Raw genomic sequence first — 20,569 nt, 5'->3', positions numbered from 1 at the left:
TGTTGTGCCACACTGCCACTGATCTTTGGGGCTAGAAACATCCCTGCCCTGCGCCCTTTTTTTCCAGGTGCCTTTTCTTGATGTAGCATGGGACATTACATACTCAGTAGGGCAGAGTTCCCTTTTCCTGTGTCATAGTTTGTACGTCTGTATGTATACAATTGCATTCTCAAATGATTGTAAAATTCTTCTCAGCAACAACAAATAGGCAATTTACCAATAAAATATAACAATAGACAACTGCATCTTGCTTTAGAGTGACACGTGGAAAAACAATCTATCCATTTATCACTGTGTAATATCAGTAGGCATCATTTACATGTAGCTGGTTCTGCTATCTGGCCGTGCAAGCCAGCGAGTGCTCTGGTAAGTTTCCAGCAGTTCCCAGCGAGCTGGGAAAGTTGTGTAGATCTGCGGGGAAGCCCGTGGGACAGCTGAGGAGCAGCGATCAGCCAGCAATGTTACTTTCTCTTCTAGCTGAACTATGCAGCCTGAGATAGAGGAAGAGCACGAGTTCCGCTTCCTTCAGCTTGTATAGATCACAGCTGTGAGCGGCATCCCTGGTCACTGCCAGCCTCGGCTGCCTCAGTCCCTTCCCATCCATCACTCTCTCCCCTCCCCTCGGCGAGCCCCCCGCCTCCGGTGATCGGTGTGATGGAACCTGCTCGGAGGTTCACGAAGAGCATCCTGAAGCCTGGCACAGCGGCGGAGATCAGACACAGCGCCTCCCGGGCAGTGCGCTACGATCTGCGCAGGGTGAGTGAGGGCTGCTTGAAAGCCAGCTACAGGGGAAGGTAGAATGACAGCATGCATGTTCTCACACACTGACAGCTGGATGCCACAGCACCAGCCTCCAGCTTCTGGGGACTTTCCTGTGCTGTACTGTTGTGTATATACACTTGTTACCTGTCTATAACAGAGATTGGGCTGATCGGTAACAGTAAAAAAGGGCGCAGGAGGCTAGTGGACAAATCGGGCGCCGCCATTCACTCCTATAATAAATATCGTTTAATGGGCGCCCGATAGGAAAAAAGGGCGCCGGAGAAAAATAACGTTTTAAAAGCGGCGCCCGGAGACTTAATGTTTTATTACTGCTTCTCATGATTACACATTATTTAATGATTTATACATTTTTAAATATTATTTTTAAACGAAAAACAGTACAATATTTTTTTTCAAACATTATTTTTAAACGAAAAACAGTACAATTTTTTTTAACATTATTTTTAAACGAAAAAACCAACAGGGGGGGTCTTAGGTTTAGGCACCAACAGGGGGGTCTTCGGTTTAGGCACCAACAGGGTGGTCTTAGGTTTAGGCACCAACAGGGGGGTCTTAGGTTTAGGCACCAACAGGGGGTCTTAGGTTTAGGCACCAACAGGGGGGTCTTAGGTTTAGGCACCAACAGGGGGGTCTTAGGTTTAGGCACCAACAGGGGGTCTTAGGTTTAGGCACCAACAGGGGGGTCTTAGGTTTAGGCACCAACAGGGGGGTCTTAGGTTTAGGCACTAACAGGGGGGTCTAGGGGTTAGGGGTAGGTACAGGGAGGGTTACTTAGGCACCAACAGGGGGGGTCTTAGGTTTAGGCATCAACAGGGGGGTCTAGGGGTTAGGGGTAGGTACAGGGAGGGTTACTTAGTAATTTTTTTTTTAAACGTTACTATACGTTTCACTATTTAAACGAAAGATTAACGTTTTTACAATTGCCGATTTAATGCACATTATTTAATGATTTATAACTTTATAAAACATTAATTTTAAACGAAATACAGTACAATACATTTTTAAACGTTATCCATGCTTATCGTTTAAAACCCCGCGCCCTTTTTTCCCAGCGCCCCTTTTTAACGTACGCGGCCTGATCACCAGACTTGTGTTGTCAGCTGTGCCAGATCGTTTTATAGCATCTGTAAAAGTGGTGATCAGCTGGAATGATTTGTGTGGGGGCATCAATTTGTTATTACACTAGGCTGGGAGCACACATAACATAGTCTGAAAGGCTGCGTTTTATGTCATGTTTAGGGTTCTTTCACATCTGTGAACGCATGCAGGAGCCGTTCTGCACGCTTTAAGGCATGCGGCGTGTTGTCGTGATATTGCAGCGCGACACAATGAGCGGCGGTAGTTATTAATTCACCCGACGAGAAAACGCCGGCTCCCGACGATTAAAAGCTCTCGGGTGCGTCGAACCGCAACGCCCTAAAATGCAGTGTTGGATGTGAAATGAAAGTCTATGGACTTTACCTTGTTTAATGCAAAGTTTTAACTTAAAGGAGTTATCAGCGAAAATATCAAAAATGAAGTTCTCTCCGCTTGGTGTGGAGGCTGACCCCGAGGTCGTCCTCACTGCGCCTGCGCGAACTGCCACTGTCAATCAAGCCCACGTTGTACGCGGCTTACTGCGCAGATCAGAACTACTGCGCCGTAAGCCGCGTACGACGTGGGCTTGATTGACAGCGGCGGTTTGCGCAGGCGCAGTGAGGACCACCTCGGGATCGGCCTCCGCACTAAACGCGGAGACCGGGACAGCGGCGGGTAGTGGAGCAGTCGGTGTGGGACAGTTGGCTGCATGGGGCTGGAGAAAGCCCCAGGTGAGTAAACCTCATTCTTGATATTTTCACTAATAACTCCTTTAAAACGCACAAGACGGGCTCAGATGTGAAAAAGCCCTTATATTAATGTTGTGTGCGTTTTTTGTCCTTTTTTTTTACTGCGTTTGCGGTTCGCATATACAAAACTTGTATGCATTTTCCATGCGTTTTTATATTTCTATTTATGCAAATCACCTGGAAGAAAACAGGAACCGGAAATACATATGTATTTTTGTGGGAAACACGCAATGAACGCATACCATTGTGTTCCCATTGACTTTCATCATGTGCATTTTTCATGCATCTATGAATATTATGCAGCAAAGCCAGTGTTTTTGAAAAACGCACGTTTCAAAATGCACAGAAAACGCATATGCGTTTTTATATGCGTTTCCTGCGGCCTACAGACTTCCATTAGCGTAAAAAACGCAGTGTTTTACGCAATGCTAGCGTTTCGGCTATGTGTGCACCCAGCCTTAGCAGAAATCTGCTGGGACCCAAAGGAACGCTTTGTAATCACTGGCAAGGTAATGAAAGACAATTTCTTTTTTACACTACATGCATTTGCGATTAAAAACATGTCCAGCATGCTCTGTTTTTTCTGTGTTTTTTCCCCTTGTGCTGCTAACATCCAGTGAAAATTGGAAATCGGAATGTACAGTGTAAAAGAAGCCGAAAGGCGCCCATTAACGGTACAAATTTTTCATCAGATGCGATCTTATGATGCACTTTTTTTACGATTAAAAGTAATTGAAAGGTAATTTTCGATTGTTCCCATAAACAGGTAGATTAGGGCATTTTCTCTCCTCAGATGCGATCCTGAAATCCAAATTTTGCATTGAAGGAGTTTTCAGTTCCAATCGACCAAAGAATCGTTTCACATGGATTTTCACCAAATACTGGGCTCTTCTCTGTACAATTCGATCATAAATATTGTGTCAAAAGATTGCAAAATCTGATGAAAATATGAAGATATTGTACCGTTAATGGACACCTTTAGGGTGATAACAGGGAAGCGATTGCAATTTCCCCAAATCGTAAATCGTGGGTCCTGCAGCACTTTTGGAGCGTTTACTCTTCAATATAAACAGCAATTTTACTACAAAGAGCCAAAAAGAAATCGCCATTACTGTTGAAATCGGTAGTATTAAATTAAAAGGCGCTTTAGAATCGCTAGAAAACACGGCTAAAATCGCAACAAAAAGCGCTTCGCAATTGTGTTTTTTTATTTCTAGAGGGCCCCAGCCTGCTGACCTCTATAAAGAAACAATCAGCTGATCACCACTTTCTGAATAGCATTTTCCTCTTTGAACATAGAGAATGCCATAGGTTATAGTAGAGAAGATGGTGCTTATATACGCCGTGTGTTAGTTTGCCGCTGGTTGGCAGTATAAAAATGATGATGCATAACCACTAAGTGTGCTGGTCACCTACCGCTACTTTCTCTAGCAGGAAATAATGTTGGTCGTGGTTGGTTACGCAAGTGGGTGGAGCTTTGGATCAAAAATGTATTATGGTATGGAATTCATAGCATCTAATCTCCATTTGAGAAATATGGGACTGTTTACACTGCCTTCAAACAAGCGATTTTCGGAATCAACCGCGATTATCGGCGATCCAAAAACGCTGCAAAAAGAGCTCAAGTGGATCGCAGTACTTAAAAAGTTGACATCAGTTTTTAGGGAAAATGGAGAAAAGTAGGGACATCATGCATTTGGGCTTAAGTATTGTGTGTACAACATTTTAAAATCCACTGAACAGAAAACTTTATTTTAGCATGCTTGTTTTATTTTTTTATGTGCACATAAAACACAGCCATTTTACAGCATTTCTAACAGTGGCATCAAAGTTTGCTGACAGTCGCTGGATTAGTACAGGTGTTGAAAACAAGTAACAGTGGCTTGTGCAGCTGATTACTCCTGCAGCAAGGATGAAGTTTATGAGCAATCTGTACTCAAATACTGTCACCACGGTTACAGAAAAGTGCAATTTGAGTTTCATTTAAGTTTTTGAAATTCGCAGCTGGCTGCAAATAGAAAGATAATTTTTAACAACAAAGTTACTAATGCACTCGTGTAGTACCATTTAGTGTCACAGACAGGGCCGGATTTAGGCTAAGGCGACCTAGGCCATGGCCTAGGGCACCACAGGAGCAAGGGCACCAAAGCAGCAGGCTGAACTTATGCAGCATTTGCAATCTTGCAAATGCTGCAATGCAGGGGGACCAGGCGAGTGCCTGACCACGGTACTCTGCTGCTAGTCACCTATGCAGCGGCCACCTTGCTCTCTGTGCACGTTTGCATTGTGGCCGACGGCTATGGACTTGGGCAGCATTGGAGACAGAAAGGAAGAGAAAGCTTCTGCACTGCAGATGAGTGGAGAAATGACACTGATGGCTGCTGCGGTGTGAAGGTGAGCTGGCTACCTATACTGAAAGGGGGTGGAAAAAGGAGGGATTAAGGGAGTCATCTGGCAACCTATACTGGAGGGGGGCAGGTGGTGACAGTGGCCTTGGGTGGTAAAGAGTACAAATCCGGCCCTGGTCACAGGAAATGTTATTACCATGACGGAATTTCCCTTTTAGTACCTGTGATAATTTGACTGTAGCCTTTTAAAGCTGCAGGGTGCTACAGTGTTTTAAGGTCATGTAACATGGTTGTCTGGTGCTAGTGACCCAGGTGACCTTGTGACAAGGCCCTTAGGAGGCCGCACAGGATAGTAAGATTATGAAGTCAAACATCCACCCAGATGAGTAAAAATAAAAAGTAGCATCGCCTCCAGAACTGAATGGATGTTTGAAGTGAACATATTGGGAAAGTGTTCTTACAATTCTGGTCACCCCTCACAGATCTTTGGCCTGTGTAAGACGGGCGACTCCCACACTAGTGCCACATTTGTGCGTACTCTCCATTTGCACCTGGTCACTTGTTGTCTTTACGCTTTGATCCATTCAGTAGCTCTGTATGCTCTGCATCTGCATGCGCGGCCGCAGGCCATGCAGCCCTTGATTGCGCTCTCATGGCCGGTAACGTTCTGCACTTGAGCATCGTGTAAAAATTGCAACTGCACATGTGCTGAATGCTCCCAAGCACGGGAACGCAATCAAGGAGGCATGGGCCCACGCATGCACAGTAGCCCACAACTGACTCAGTTGGCCAGTTTTTGGAGGTGAACTGCTGCTGAACGGATGAGAGAGGAACGACTACCGGGGCTGTAACTAGCCCCAGTTAAAGTGTACCTGAGCCGAAGCTTGGGTACAAAATGAGATACTTACCTAATGAGAGGGTAGCCTCAGGATCCCATTGAGGCCTCCTTCTGTGCTCTGATGTCCCCCGTCTCTGAGTGTGGTTCCCTGGAAGATTAGTGGCAAGGTATTGTTGCCAATCATATCGGGGCTGCGCACCTCTCTTGCTTCAGCGTGGCTGCACTCTAGCCACGTGAGCACACACGCGCATGCACAGTAAGCCGGAGCAGTGAGCACCATGCTACCACGCATGCGCGGCCATACTCGCGTGGCTACTGCACACCTGCGCTCGTAACAGAGGAGGAGCATAGCCCCTATGTGAAAGGGGGGGCACTCAGCAATGGAGGACATCGGACCACCGAGAGAAGCACAGAGAAAAACCTCAGGATCCTATTGAGGCTTCCCTCGGTGCCCTGATGTCCCCATCGCTGAGTGCGGCCCCTGGAAGATTAGTGACAAGGCATTGTCGCTAATCATATCGAGACCGTGCACCTCTCTTCATATAGCATGGCCACGCTGTAGCCATATGAGCACATCTGCGCACGCACAGTAGGCCGGAGCCGTGGGCACCGTGCTACCACACATGTGCGGCTGTACTCGAGTGGCTACTGCATACCCGCGCTCGTAACAGAAGAGGAGCATGGCCCCAATCTGGGGGGGGGGGGGGGGGGAGTGGGTTCAACAATGGAGACATTGGACCACCGAGGGAAGCCTCAGGATTCTATTGAGGCTTGAACCTGAGCTTCAGCTCTGGATCGCTTTAAGTTAAGCTGGGCACCTTAATGTTACTTTAGGTACAATGTTCACACTCTAAACTGCATTTTTTATGCCTTTTTCCCTGTATGTTTTCATACCATACAAACTCGTATGCCTTTTACTGTGTGTTTTCAGCTGCTAGTGATGCAGATGGATGCATGGATGAGCGTGAATAGATCCAAGTTTTTTTCCGTGTATGGAATTCACATTACTGTAGCACAGGACAGAGCAGCACTAAACCTTGTACTGCATAGTATACCAGGGCACCACCAGCTGCTGTGTGACCCTAATCAATGCCGCAGTGCTTTCATCAATACTCTGACTGGCATTTTGAATGCTGAGTATTGACCATGGTCAGGATCGGCTGCCTCTGTGGCCACAGTATCTACATTTCATGTCTCATGTTGTCCCCGGAAATAACGCTAAACAGATGGAAGCAGTGATAGTAAAGCTATGGCCCTAATAAACTCCATGATAAGTTGTTGCACACAACCTTACAGGTACAGTAGAAGGTCTAAAAAAGGTCACCTTCTGTAGCATTAGTCATAGGGTGTTATCAATATTCAGATGGTGTCGGAAGGGTGTGTAGCAACCTGTGTGTTCTTATTAGCAGCACAGTCTCTGTGTAACTGATGTTCTGCATTGTATACACAGGTTCGAATTTATAGCAGTGAAAGTGAAAGTCAAATAGGGTGTCCTTATCATGTTACAGAGGCGCAAGCTAGAGATGACTGTTCTGATATTGTGGTCTCTTGTTATTGTTATGTATCATGTGAGTTATAAGAAGCGTGACTATTATTTATAAAGCACCTTCATGTTATGCAGCACTGTTCAATAAACAATATAGGTGCAAACTATAAACAATATGGGTTGCAAACTATAAACTTACATACACAGCAAGTACAAGTTACCCCACAGGCACTTAGCAATTGAAGAAGTACTAAAAAAGTAGGTAATAGGTACACAGTAATATCAAACTTTGCGATCGTCCGCATTTTTCATTTGCAATTTTTTTTCAGCTATTTTTACACGCGTGGCATTCTGCTTATTTCTGTGGGCTTCTCAAAGAATAAATAAATAACAGCCCCTGGGGGTAATTGCCTCGGGAGAGGGTAGCATCTGAATCCTAATGAGGCTTCCCCCATCTTCACCCTCCAGGATCCAGTGCTGGCAGACCCTAAACAGTGGCCTTGTAAATATTTACCTTCCACGGTCATGCGCATGCGCAGTAGCGGCTTTCTGATGGGCTCCAGTGGAAATACGTAGCTGAACCCGATCCGGACCGCTCTACTGCACAATTTACTTGCGCCTGCACAGTAGAGTGGACCCGATTGGGCTTCGCTATTTTAACTGGATTCCATCAGAAAGCCGCTACTGTGCCTGCACATTGGTTTGAAAGAAAATGCCAGGCAGAGCAATGAGCACCTTCACCTCCAGCTCAGGGAGGGGAGGAAGGAACCATTTGGCTGGAGTTTGAAGCTAGAAATCCATGCTATAAAGTGTTCCTGCAGTGGTTTGCTGGAACTTGCGGCCTGTTTCCACCATGCAGCGGATGCATGTTTTTAATGCATGTATTTTTACTGCATGTGTATTTTACCCATTGGGCAATCGGACGGCAGCCTTTTAATTTCAATCAGCTTCAATTCTCCCTGGCATAGTGGAAACAGGCACATAGGGCACATATTCGTGTTGCATTGTGCAAATGACAAAATACACGCATAATGCAACAAAACAGAAAACTTGTAACTCAAAATCCATATCATAAAGCTTAGGGTGGCTTCGCAATCTAGAAATCAGGTCTTCAGTATCCATCCTTTCCTTTGGAAAAAGCTGAGCCTCATCGGGTCCGTGCTACTGCCCAGACACAAACGGCTCACACATGCGCAACAGCACAAGCCCAATCTGGTTTGGCTTTTTTCACTGAAGCCTGAGTGGATCCATGCTACTACTGCGCATGTGCAAGACATTGACAAACCTCGTCAACAGTTTTCGTGAGGAGGAAGCACTCGAATGTCCGTTAGAGGAGGATGGGGGGGAAGCCTCTGGATTATTCAGAGGCTTCCCTCTCCCAAACTGGGCACTTTTTTCCCTTCAGATATGCTTTAACTCTTCCCATCACTGTAAAGTCATAGCCAAGCTCCGGTGCTGATATAGTTCAGCTATATACTGTAATGGCACCACAAACTTAAAAAATAGCCAAAAACTCGGCTACAGTGTAGCTGAGCAGTGGCTACTCAAAAGCCAAGCGGCAGTCCTCAGTTATAAAATTGGCCATCGCCAGTGCTGTAGTATACATACCGAGCATTCAATTACTCAGTAGCCGAGTAAAAATTCTTCAAGAGACGACAACTGGTGCCTAAATAAAGCACCTGGCTGACCACGGCCTTAAATTCACATTGTGGTCTATTGCTGGGCATAGTGTGAGCAACTCTGAGGGGTAGTCAGTGACATGATTATATTCCCTGCAAAGCACTGTGGAAGAAGTCAGCTACCAGTATATATAAATGCAACATAGATAAGGGAAACCCTGTATAAAGCAAGGATGGAGCAACATTTCAATTTCAAACTACCACCACTTGTCTCCTCAGTTCCCATGCATTAACAGTGTTGCCAACAGTAGAGCTGACACAACACTGTGGTATACATGCCTCTGTCTCAACAGTTGTGTAATGTGTGGCCAGCATCAAATTTATAATGAGTATATATATTATTCAAAACACAGCAATATTTCTTATTATCATTATTTGCATTTTTTAATGAAGTGTAAGATTTAAAGGATTTTTGCTTGCCGAGAAAGGTGATATCCTTCTCTGCTGGGACATAGACAGTAATAAAAACCTGGTAGACGTTTTAACTCCTCTCACATTAAAAAACAAGTGAGGTGGAATACTTACCTTAGTAAAGAAAACGCCTCTGGATAGTGTAGAGGTTTCCCCCATTTTTCTCAGCCCCACCAATCCAGCACTTGGACCCTCTCAACATACTCAAGGCTTGTTGAATATGTTCTTGTGTCTGTGCTCTCCGTCTGTGTAAAAGCAAGATCGTGCTGCGCGTGCGTGAGTAGGGTCCACGCATGTCCAGTAACTGCTTGTGTGCTGCTTTTTCCTCCATGCATGCATGTCTCCGTGTTGCTGTGCAGGCGCAGACCATACTGACTCTCACAAAGCGCAGAAATGTTTGTTTCTTTGTTGCTGACCGTGTCCCCACTGGAAAGATTTTCCATCATCATTTTCATCCCCTGGGACCTCCATAGAACTCTGCAGATTTAATATTCTGGAACAGGAAATAAGGGGAGACAGCAATAAAAACTCATCAAGGATCTTAACTTTTCTCTGGTCTTCAAAAACATTTTTGTTGTTGTCCCATGTTGTATGAACGGAGCCTAACTAACAAATTTGCAGTCAGAGTTGGGTGTTGGCAGCTCCTTGGATGTGATAGAAATGTTTATAAGCTTTTATATAACTTCTGACATAAGCACCCCATTGGCAGTAGAGTAAGGGCTGGTTCATACGCAGGTGCTTTTTTAGCTCGGCGATCAGCAAGGCGCTGTTACTATCCCTATGTATCCCTATGGGATCATTCTCACTGCAATGTATGCAAATCACTTGCGATCTGCATGAATTGCAAACATGCTGGATGCAGCATTTCAGGGGCAATTGTGATGTGATTCTCGTTCTACTGAACGGGAATCACAAACACAAATCACTGCAAAATCATGACATTTCGCAACGCAAAATTGCGATTGCAGTTGCAATCATGATTCGCAAGTTACATTACAAGTATGAACCAACTGACCAGCTAAGTAAGGAGCTTGGAGCCCTAGTGTGAGTGTTACTTGGGGCCCCAAGCACTCTATTGATATGGAGACCTAAAACCTAGCTAGGACAGCTGCAGTGTCAGAGACGTGTATTTAAAGTGGAACTGAAATATGATTAAAAAAAATCCTTTAACTTACCTGGGGCTTCTGCTAGCCCCCTGCAGCCTGCGCCGTCTCTGTACGATCCTCTGGTCCCCTGCAGCGGCTCCGTTTCTTGACCACCGACTTACAAGTCGACGGCTCCTGCACAGCCCTGGCCACGCAGGCACAGTATGAGAAAACCTTGTACTGTGCTTGCGCAGGACGCTCCAGGTGAGAGGAACGAGGACGAGCGTGGCCAGGGCTGTGCAGGTGCAGTGGACAGCGGGGGACCGGAGAATCGTTCAGAGATGGTGCAGGCACGGGGAGGATGCAGGGGTCTAGCAGAATCCCCAGGTAAGTGAAAGGATTTTTTTTTTTTATTTCAGTTCCGGTTTAAAGTAAAGAAACTGTTGCTGAGGATTACCACTAAAGGACATATATAGGGGTTCATTACCAGCATACTACCAATGTGGGCCCTGGTGCAATCGCAACTTCTGCATTTCCTATTGCTATGCCACTACCCATTGGTCAAGTTTAATGTACACAAATTACCATAATTCATGCGATTTACACAAATTATCATTTCACAGAGACAGAGCTGTCTACCCTTGAAGTTCTTATTAAATAATAAAAACAATTTAAATTAAAAGTCTTTACCAGGACTTGCAGCAGTAACATCTGATTTAGCTCCTGGAGAGCGAGTACAATAATGTCCTTGGGAGTTTTGTATCAGTATGTGAAGGGCAAGTTCCCATGTCACTATAGCCATTCCCCTGTGCACAGTCCACCAGGAAACACATTCACTGCATACTTGCAAGCATGAAACTGAGAAATTCTCAAGAAGGTTAAAGTGATTTGTAAATAAAGCTATCTTATCTCAGTAGTTACATGTATGTAAAATACTTCTAATGGGATTCTTTTTCATTGATAATTCAGAAGCCTGGAAAGCAGGGATTTGTGTATAAGAACTAGCAGGGGCACATGCACTGGTCAATTTCAGCCATCGATCGATGGCCGATTCGACCGCTCTGATCAAATTGGCTAGAAATCGATGCAACAGGAAGCATAATCAATTGCCCAACCGATCAATTTCTGTCCTATTTCGATCGGTCTGGATGGAAAATCTAGGTCGATTGGCTGCTGCAGCAGATTGATGGCCCATAGTGTTGCATTGGATTAAATGGTACAACATTGCATTTCAATCGATTTTCAATAGATTTCATTCTGAAATCTATTGGAAATATGTTCCTTGTGTGTTGACACATCAGATTCGCAAGCCCTTGTCGATTGGCTCGCCAGGGTCCTGACGAGAAGGAGGAGGATCTAGAGGTTTCCCTCTCCCCAGGTAAGTATCTAAATTGGGATCTTTTTTGGCCTGTTTTTTTTCAGGATCCCTTTAAAGTATGTTCACTGAGTTTACCCTTCTACTACAAAGATTAGTTATGATTGGGGCACTGCAATACTGATGCATAGCTCCCAACTGTCCCGTTTTCCGAGGGACAGTCCCTCTTTGGGAACCCAATCCCTCTATCCTTCTTTCTTTCTCATTTGTCAGTCTTTCAAGAGTGATATACAGATCTAATTTTATTTTTTTTTTATTTTTTTACTGATAAAATGTGTTTAATTGACTCTAAGCTTTATTCCTATCCTTTAAATTGATAGTTCTTATTTTCATATGAAGGAAAATGAACCAGGATAAAAAGGACCACTGTGGTTTGAATTATAAAAAAACATTTTTCTTATGAAATCTTTCTGGTATTAGTGACTAGGGGTGTTCCATGGGCGTGATTAGGGTGTGTCGGGGGCATGATTAGGGTTGTTTCGGGCGCGTGATTAGGGGTGTGACTTAAGTGTCCCTCTTTCTTATCGCAAAAAGTTGGGAGGTATGCTGATGGGCAGCTACACTTGCGAAGTCTCCCCATTATAGAACTAACCAGGGGCATTTCTACTATTGGGCACCAGGGGGCGTGGTGCACCAGGTGACTGACTGGGCGGGGGTGTCGCCAAGACCTCCCACAGCAGCCATGAGCAAGAGGAGAAGCAGCGCAAGGAGGAGGGGCAGCAGGGACATCAGCAGGAAGGGGATCCAGAACCCCCCTCTATCACCTGGGACCCCTCCTTCTGTTCTCTCCCCCTTCATATATGTGGCGGCAAGCAGGCAGGCGGAGTATTACTCACCTGACTTCTGCGTTCCAAGCGCTAGAGCGCAGCGTCATCGTCGCCACAGGTCTGCCTTCAATGCCACTCACTGTGCTTCCGCTAATCTGGAAGCACAGTGGGCAGCATTGAAGGCGGAGACCTGTGGCGACGATGACGCTGCGCTCTAGCGCTTGGAACTACCTACACTGGGGGTAACTATACTATCTATACTGGGGGCAACTATGCTAGCTACACTGGGGGCAGTTATACTGGGGCAACTATACTGCCTATACTGGGGGCAACTATACTAGCTACACTGGGGGCAACTATACTACCTACACTGGGGGCAACTATACTACCTACACTGGGGGCAACTATACTACCTACACTGGGTGCAACTATACTACCTACACTGGGGGCAACTATACTAGCTACACTGGGGCAACCAAACTAGCTACACTGGGGGCAACTATACTACCTACACTGGGTGCAACTATACTACCTACACTGGGTGCAACTATACTACCTACACTGGGGGCAACTATACTAGCTACACTGGGGCAACCAAACTAGCTACACTGGGGGCAACTATACTATCTATACTGAGGCAACACACTAGCTACACCGGGGCAACTATACTAGCTATACTGGGTCAACTATACTATGGACAACTATACTATCTATACTGGGGGCAACTATAATAGCTACCTATACTGGGGGCAACTATATTAGCTACCTATACTGGGGACAACTTTATTACATATACTGGGGCAACTATGCTACCTATACTGGGGCAACTATATTACCTATACTGGGGGCACCTATACCTGGCATTACCTGCCATGGTGTGCTTAGTATGCCGCACTCGCTCCTCTCCTTTTTTTTTGGGGGGGGGGGGGGGTGTCTTATAATACCCAACACCGGGCGTCAAATGCAATGTCCTAGGTACGCCACTGAAACTAACTGAGAAGACTACAGCAGCCATGGTGTGCCCATGGCTATACAAATTGTTATTATTGACATCTGCATTTGTCACAGAGGACAAACAGTGGAGATAAAGCCAAAGCTAAATGAAGGCCCAGACGCTGTTGTCACAGGCTTGTCAGTACTTAGAAACATATCTGTCAAATCCGTAAGAAAAAGCACTCTGCTATTCCTAGAAGCTCTTGTTTATAAAACGATTAATCAGTTAATCAGCTTTTTTTTTCTCTTGCTTAGTTCCCATCATCTGTTCCCCCTGACGTTATCACTTGTATCAGTATGCTTGTGACACTGATGTGGCCGCATGTGAAGTGAGAGAACTGCCAGCTCACTGCACAGGGAGATCCTATCTCTTATGGGACAGGCTGCTGTAGCTGCTGGTCACAGACACACTGGTAATAAATAACAGCGCTAAAAACTGTGACATGCTCTGGACAGTTATAGTATCTAGAAAGACTGCACATGCTAGGAAGTGCAGTAGAGATGACAAATCCATCATTTTGGGAACAGACATGACCATTAATCTCTGCCTTCATGTTTCGGTAATAGCTGTGTGTTTATGTGGGCCTGCCATCTGCTGCAGAGCTGGACTAGCAACTGCTGGAGTTATCACTGTAACTTTTTAAAGTGTACCTGAGGCAGTGCGGCAAATGAGACACAGAGGCATGTTCCCTGCTTCAGGACATGCCTCTGTGTCCCCCCAAGCCGCTGTCTGCCCTCCACAGCTGCGCTATCACCCCTCGAAATTGGCGATAAGCGATTATCGCTAATCTCGAGGGTAAGGGAGGAAAGTTATTTGCCTGCTTAAAAGCCCACTGGGGGCCTTCTTGCAGGCATTTCCCAGCTGCCATTGGGCAGCTCTGTCTCTCCCTGGCCGCTCCCCCGCCTCCCTGCACGCCGCTCTGTGTGTGAGACACAGAGCAGCTTCTTCCAGCGTCGTGACCCCATGGGTAATATAAACCCAAACTAACTCACTGCAGGCTACAGGAGCGTCAGAGAGCGGTGTGGATAGCGGCTACCGTATCCAAGCCAAGCCCCCTGGATGAGGTAGCCATGATTTTAATTTAGATCCCCACTACGGGTTCCCTTTAAGGGATTTTATCACTATTATTACACATAGCTCCCAACTGTCCCTCCTTTGCAGAGACAGTCCCTCTTAGGGAACCCAATTCATCTGTCCTTCTTTCTACCTTATTTGCCCCTCTTTCAGGACTGATGTACAAATCTATGTAAATGTTTGTATTTTTATATTTTTAATATGTATTTTTTATTTTTTTTAATATGAAGGATAATGAGCCAGGATAGAAAGGACCAGTGTGGTTTGAATTATTAAACAACATATATTTCTTATGAAATCTTTTTGGCATGCGTGACTAGGGGTGTGCTGGGGGTGTGGTTAGGGGTGTGGCAGAGGCATGGCTTAAAGTGTATAGTCGCATCAGTCCGGGTCTACTGCGCATGCGTGGGAGGTCCGCGCATGTGCTGAAGACTCAGACTGGACCTGACTGAGCCTGTTACTGGGGCTGATCGCAGCTGAATGGTAGACCGTGTGAAGATTGTGAGGGACTCACACGTGCTTATGGGGCTGGAGGAAGCCCCGGGTAAGTATTGATTCTTTAGATGGATGTGTTGATCTCTGGTTTACTTTAAGGCTGGTTTCACAGTGGGACGTTAAAGTCCCACGTTACAGCAGCCAGTAACGCAGCCTAACTCACAGCACTGTAAAATCAATGTGCTGTTCACAGTGCACACATTGCGTTACATAGTAACGCAGCACGCTTAAACAAAGTGATGCATGCTGTACGTTATACTGGGCTAAGCCATGTTAGACTGTTTGCACATGCTCAGTAATGTTGGAGGAGGAGGTCTCCCCTCCTCCTCCGAGGCCAGCCACATGGCTAATTAATATTCACTGCACTGTGGAGACTTGTGGTGGGACTGTAGTGTTGTCCGGATCATGAACGAATCGTACATTTGATCCGGTCCTTTTTTGTAAGTCAAATCATCCGGATCATCACAATGAAAGATTCGGTTCACAGTGGATGTCTGTCTGGAAGAAACAGGAACATACAGAATGTACAGTGCAGGGCAAGTCCTGTCCTGCTAGTCATTTCACCCAGTCTGCTTCCCTAGTAAAATGATTCGGTTCAAAGATCCGGATCTTTTCAATGATCCGATTCAAATGATCTGAATCCTTAAAAAGATCCGGACTTCCTATCACTAACCTGGAGCGGCTGCTTTGAGAGCTGCATAACGCAGCTCAATCTGCGACCATAACGTCCCCTAAAACGCAACGTCTTGGTGGGAAAGTAGCCTCAGTGTCCCTCTTTCTTATCTCAAAATGTTGGGAGGTTAATTAGTACATGCTATTTGTATACATTTGAATAACCCTAATCAGCAATATCAGCATACTATATGTTATAATAGAGCTTTGTGAAAATCGTACCATCTGCAAGCAAGGTCCTCACACACTACCTTTCTTGCCTCGATGACTGAATTTAAGGTACTTACACTAGTGATAATTGATGGCCTATAGCGACCATTTCAGCTGACGACAGTTCTGTGTGTACAGCAGTCACCCATCAGTCCTGTTCGGGCATTGGAAGTCCTTAACCCATTCGCGTTCCGTCGTTTTCACTTGAGCAATGTTCACCTCCCATTCATTAGCCTATAACTTTATCACTACTTATCACAATGAACTGATCTATATCTTGTTTTTTCCGCCACCAATTAGGCTTTCTTTGGGGGGTACATTTTGCTAAGAGCCACTTTACTGTAAATGCATTTTAACAGGAAGAATAAGAAAAAACGGAAAAAATTCATTATTTCTCAGTTTTCAGCCATTATAGTTTTAAAATAATACAAAACAATTGGAGACGGCACACAAATGGCTTCAGCAGAAAAACTGTATTAAAGCATGCAGAGGCACACTTGAGCAATGTTCACCTCCCATTGATTAGCCTATAACTTTATCACTACTTATCACAATGAACTGATCTATATCTTGTTTTTTCCGCCACCAATTAGGCTTTCTTTGGGGGTACATTTTGCTAAGAGCCACTTTACTGTAAATGCATTTTAACAGGAAGAATAAGAAAAAACAGAAAAAAATTCATTATTTCTCAGTTTTCAGCCATTATAGTTTTAAAATAATACATGCCTCCATAATTAAAACTCATGTTTTGTATTTGCCCATATGTCCCGGTTATTACACTGTTAAAATTATGTCCGTATCACAATGTATGGCGACAATATTTTATTTGGAAATAATGGTGCATTTTTTCCGTTTTGCATCTATCACTACTTACAAGTTTAAAATAAAAAAATATAGAAATATTTCATCTTTACATTGATATTTAAAAAGTTTAGACCCTTAGGTAAATATTTTCATTTTTTTTTATTGTAATGTTTTTTGTTTTTTTTTATATTAAACATTTTATTTGGGTATTTTTGGGAGGGTGGGATGTAAACCATATTTTTTTAATGTAATTGTGTGTTGATTTAATTTTTTTTTACTTTTTGTTGTAGTTTTACTTTTTGGCCACAAGATGGCGGCCATGAGTTTGTTTACATGACGTCACTCTAAGCGTAACAGCGCTTAGAGTGACGCATCAGGGAGGGAACAGCCAGAAAAGGCGCAGCTTCCGAGAGAAGCTGTCGCTTTTTCAGCGGGGGAGAGGAATCAGTGATCGGGCACCGTAGCCCGATTCACTGATTGCCTGGCTAACGAACCGCGGGCCAGGAGCACGCGTGCACGCGCGCGATCGGCCGCGGGAGCGCACATGGTTAACCTATTTTGGTTCCTGGACATAGAAACTACGTCCAGGAACCATGCGCGCTGCCGCGCGCTCCCGCGGCCGATCGTGCGCGTGTACGCGCACTCCCGGCCACGGATTCGGTAGCCACGGAATCAATGTATCGGGCTATGGTGCCCGATCACTGATTCCTCTCCCCCGCTGAAAAAGCGACAGCTTCTCTCGGAAGCTGTGCTTTTTCTGGCTGTTCCCTCCCCGATGTGTCACTCTAAGCGTGTGTTACGTTTAGAGTGACGTCATTTAAACAAACTCATGGCCGCCATCTTGTGGCCAAAAAGTAATACTACAACTAAAAGTAAAAAAAAAAAAAAATTAACACACATTTACATTATAAATCTATTGTTTACCTCCCACCCTCCCAAAACTACCCAAATAAAATGTTTACTATAAAAAAAAAAAAACCATTACAATAAAAAAAAATGTAAATATTTACCTAAGGGTCTAAACTTTTTAAATATCAGTGTAAAGATGAAATATTTCTATATTTTTTTTATTTTAAACTTGTAAATAGTGATAGATGCAAAGTGGAAAAAATGCACCTTTATTTCCAAATAAAATATTGTCGCCATACATTGTGATAGGAACATAATTTTAATGGTGTAATAACCGGGACATATGGGCAAATACAATACGTGAGTTTTAATTATGGAGGCATGTATTATTTTAAAACTATAATGGCTGAAAACTGAGAAATAATAAATTTTTCCATTTTTTTCTTATTCTTCCTGTTAAAATGCATTTACAGTAAAGTGGCTCTTAGCAAAATGTACCCCCAAAGAAAGCCTAATTGGTGGCGGAAAAAACAAGATATAGATCAGTTCATTGTGATAAGTAGTGATAAAGTTATAGGCTAATGAATGGGAGGTGAACATTTCTCACGTGAAAACGACGGAACGCGAATGGGTTAAAGAGGAACTGTCACGAAAATCTTAAAATGTAAAACAAATATAAATAAGAAGTACATTTCTTCCTGAGTAAAATGAGCCATAAATTACTTTTCTCCGTAGGGGATTCTCAGCATGACCTTTATTCTATATAAAGGCACTCCCTGAAAAAAATTTATACAAAGATGCTGGCCAGCCTCTCCGCTCGCTGCACACTTTTTTGGCAATTGGACGGAGCAACTGCCATTCACGAAGTGTATTTTGAAAATAAAGAAATCCCTGTAAACCCCCCACGAAGAGACGGGCAAGTCCAAAACCTGTCGGTACTGTCAGATTTTTACTACCTACTGTAAGTGATAGCAACATAGGAGAAAAGTAATTTATGGCTCATTTTAATCTGGAAGAAACGTACTTCTTAAATGTATATGTTTACATGTATTTTAAATTTTAAGATTTTCGCGAGAGAGGTCCTTTAACCACTTAAGGACCGCCCCCAGCCGATGGGCGGCGGCAAAGTCCGGGCCCAAACGACCGCAATACGCCCATCGGCGGGGGCGGCTGCGGGAGTGGTTATGCGGCGATCGCGTCATTCGTGACGCGATCAGCCGCCGGGGACTGGCTCCGCCCACCGCTCGTAGTAACCCGCCGGCCGTTCGGAAGCGCCGGCGGGTTACTAGCACCCAGATCGCCGCACTTACATTGTATAATAGGCTTTGTATTGTATACAAAGCCTATTATACTGGCTGCCTCCTGCCCTGGTGGTCCCAGTGTCCGAGGGACCACCAGGGCAGGCTGCAGCCACCCTAGTCTGCACCCAAGCACACTGATTTCCCTCCCCCTGCCCCCTGATCGCCCACAGCACCCCTCAGACCCCCCCCTGCCCACCCCCCAGACCACTGTTTGCACCCAGTCACCCCCCTAATCACCCATCAATCACTCCCTGTCACTATCTGTCAACGCTATTTTTTTTTTATCCCCCCCCCCTGCCCACTGCCCCCTCCTGATCACCCCCCCACCCCTCAGATTCTCCCCAGACCCCCCCCCAGACCCCTCCCCCCGTGTACTGTATGCATCTATCCCCCCTGATCACCTGTCAATCACCTGTCAATCACCCGTCAATCACCAGTCAATCACCCCCTGTCTCTGCTACCCATCAATCAGCCCCTAACCTGCCCCTTGCGGGCAATCTGATCACCCACCCACACCAATAGATCGCCCGCAGATCCGTCATCAGATCACCTCCCAAATCCATTGTTTACATCTATTCTCTCCTCTAAACACCCACTAATTACCCATCAATCACCTATCAATCACCCCCTATCACCACCTGTCACTGTTACCCATCAGATTAGACCCTAATCTACCCCTTGCGGGCACCCAATCACCCGCCCACACGCTCAGATTGCCCTCAGACCCCCCTTTATCAATTCGCCAGTGCAATATTTACATCTGTTATTCCCTGTAATAACCCACTGATCACCTGTCAATCACCTATCAATCACCCCCTGTCACTGCCACCCATCAATCACCCCCTGTCACTGCCCCCCATCAATCAGCCCCTAACCTGCCCCTTGCGGGCAATCTGATCACCCACCCACACCAATAGATCGCCCGCAGATCCGACATCAGATCACCTCCCAAATCCATTGTTTACATCTATTCTCTCCTCTAAACACCCACTAATTACCCATCAATCACCTATCAATCACCCCCTATCACCACCTGTCACTGTTACCCATCAGATTAGACCCTAATCTACCCCTTGCGGGCACCCAATCACCCGCCCACACGCTCAGATTGCCCTCAGACCCCCCTTTATCAATTCGCCAGTGCAATATTTACATCTGTTATTCCCTGTAATAACCCACTGATCACCTGTCAATCACCTATCAATCACCCCCTGTCACTGCCACCCATCAATCACCCCCTGTCACTGCCACCCATCAATCAGCCCCTAACCTGCCCCTTGCGGGCAATCTGATCACCCACCCACACCAATAGATCGCCCGCAGATCCGACATCAGATCACCTCCCAAGTGCAGTGTTTACATCTCTTCTCTCCTCTAAACACCCACTAATTACCCATCAATCACCCCCTATCACCACCTGTCACGGTTACCCATCAGATTAGACCCTAATCTGCCCCTTGCGGGCACCCAATCACCCGCCCACACCTCAGAACGTCCTCAGACCCCAGCCCTGATCACCTCGCTAGTGCATTGCTTGCATCTATTTCCCCCCTCTAATCACACCTTGAGACA

At 45.3% G+C, this 20,569-nt stretch overlaps 1 protein-coding gene across 1 annotated transcript in view; it reads left to right on the top strand.

Annotated features, from left to right (window-relative positions):
• The first annotated feature begins 609 nt into the window (after positions 1 to 609).
• The window catches only part of DOCK10 (dedicator of cytokinesis 10), a 377,455-nt gene continuing 357,495 nt past the window's right edge, over positions 610 to 20,569 (top strand). Inside the window, exon 1 of the mRNA XM_068280790.1 lies at positions 610 to 756. Coding sequence (XP_068136891.1) covers positions 655 to 756 — 102 coding nt within the window. The 5' untranslated portion in view covers positions 610 to 654. The remainder of the gene's footprint in view (positions 757 to 20,569) is intronic.

This window comes from Hyperolius riggenbachi, chromosome 4 (genome assembly GCF_040937935.1).
Source record: "Hyperolius riggenbachi isolate aHypRig1 chromosome 4, aHypRig1.pri, whole genome shotgun sequence".
Taxonomy (NCBI): domain Eukaryota; kingdom Metazoa; phylum Chordata; class Amphibia; order Anura; family Hyperoliidae; genus Hyperolius; species Hyperolius riggenbachi.
The sequence above is the reverse complement of the archived record's forward strand: the minus strand, read 5'-3'. Positions and strand labels throughout refer to the sequence as shown.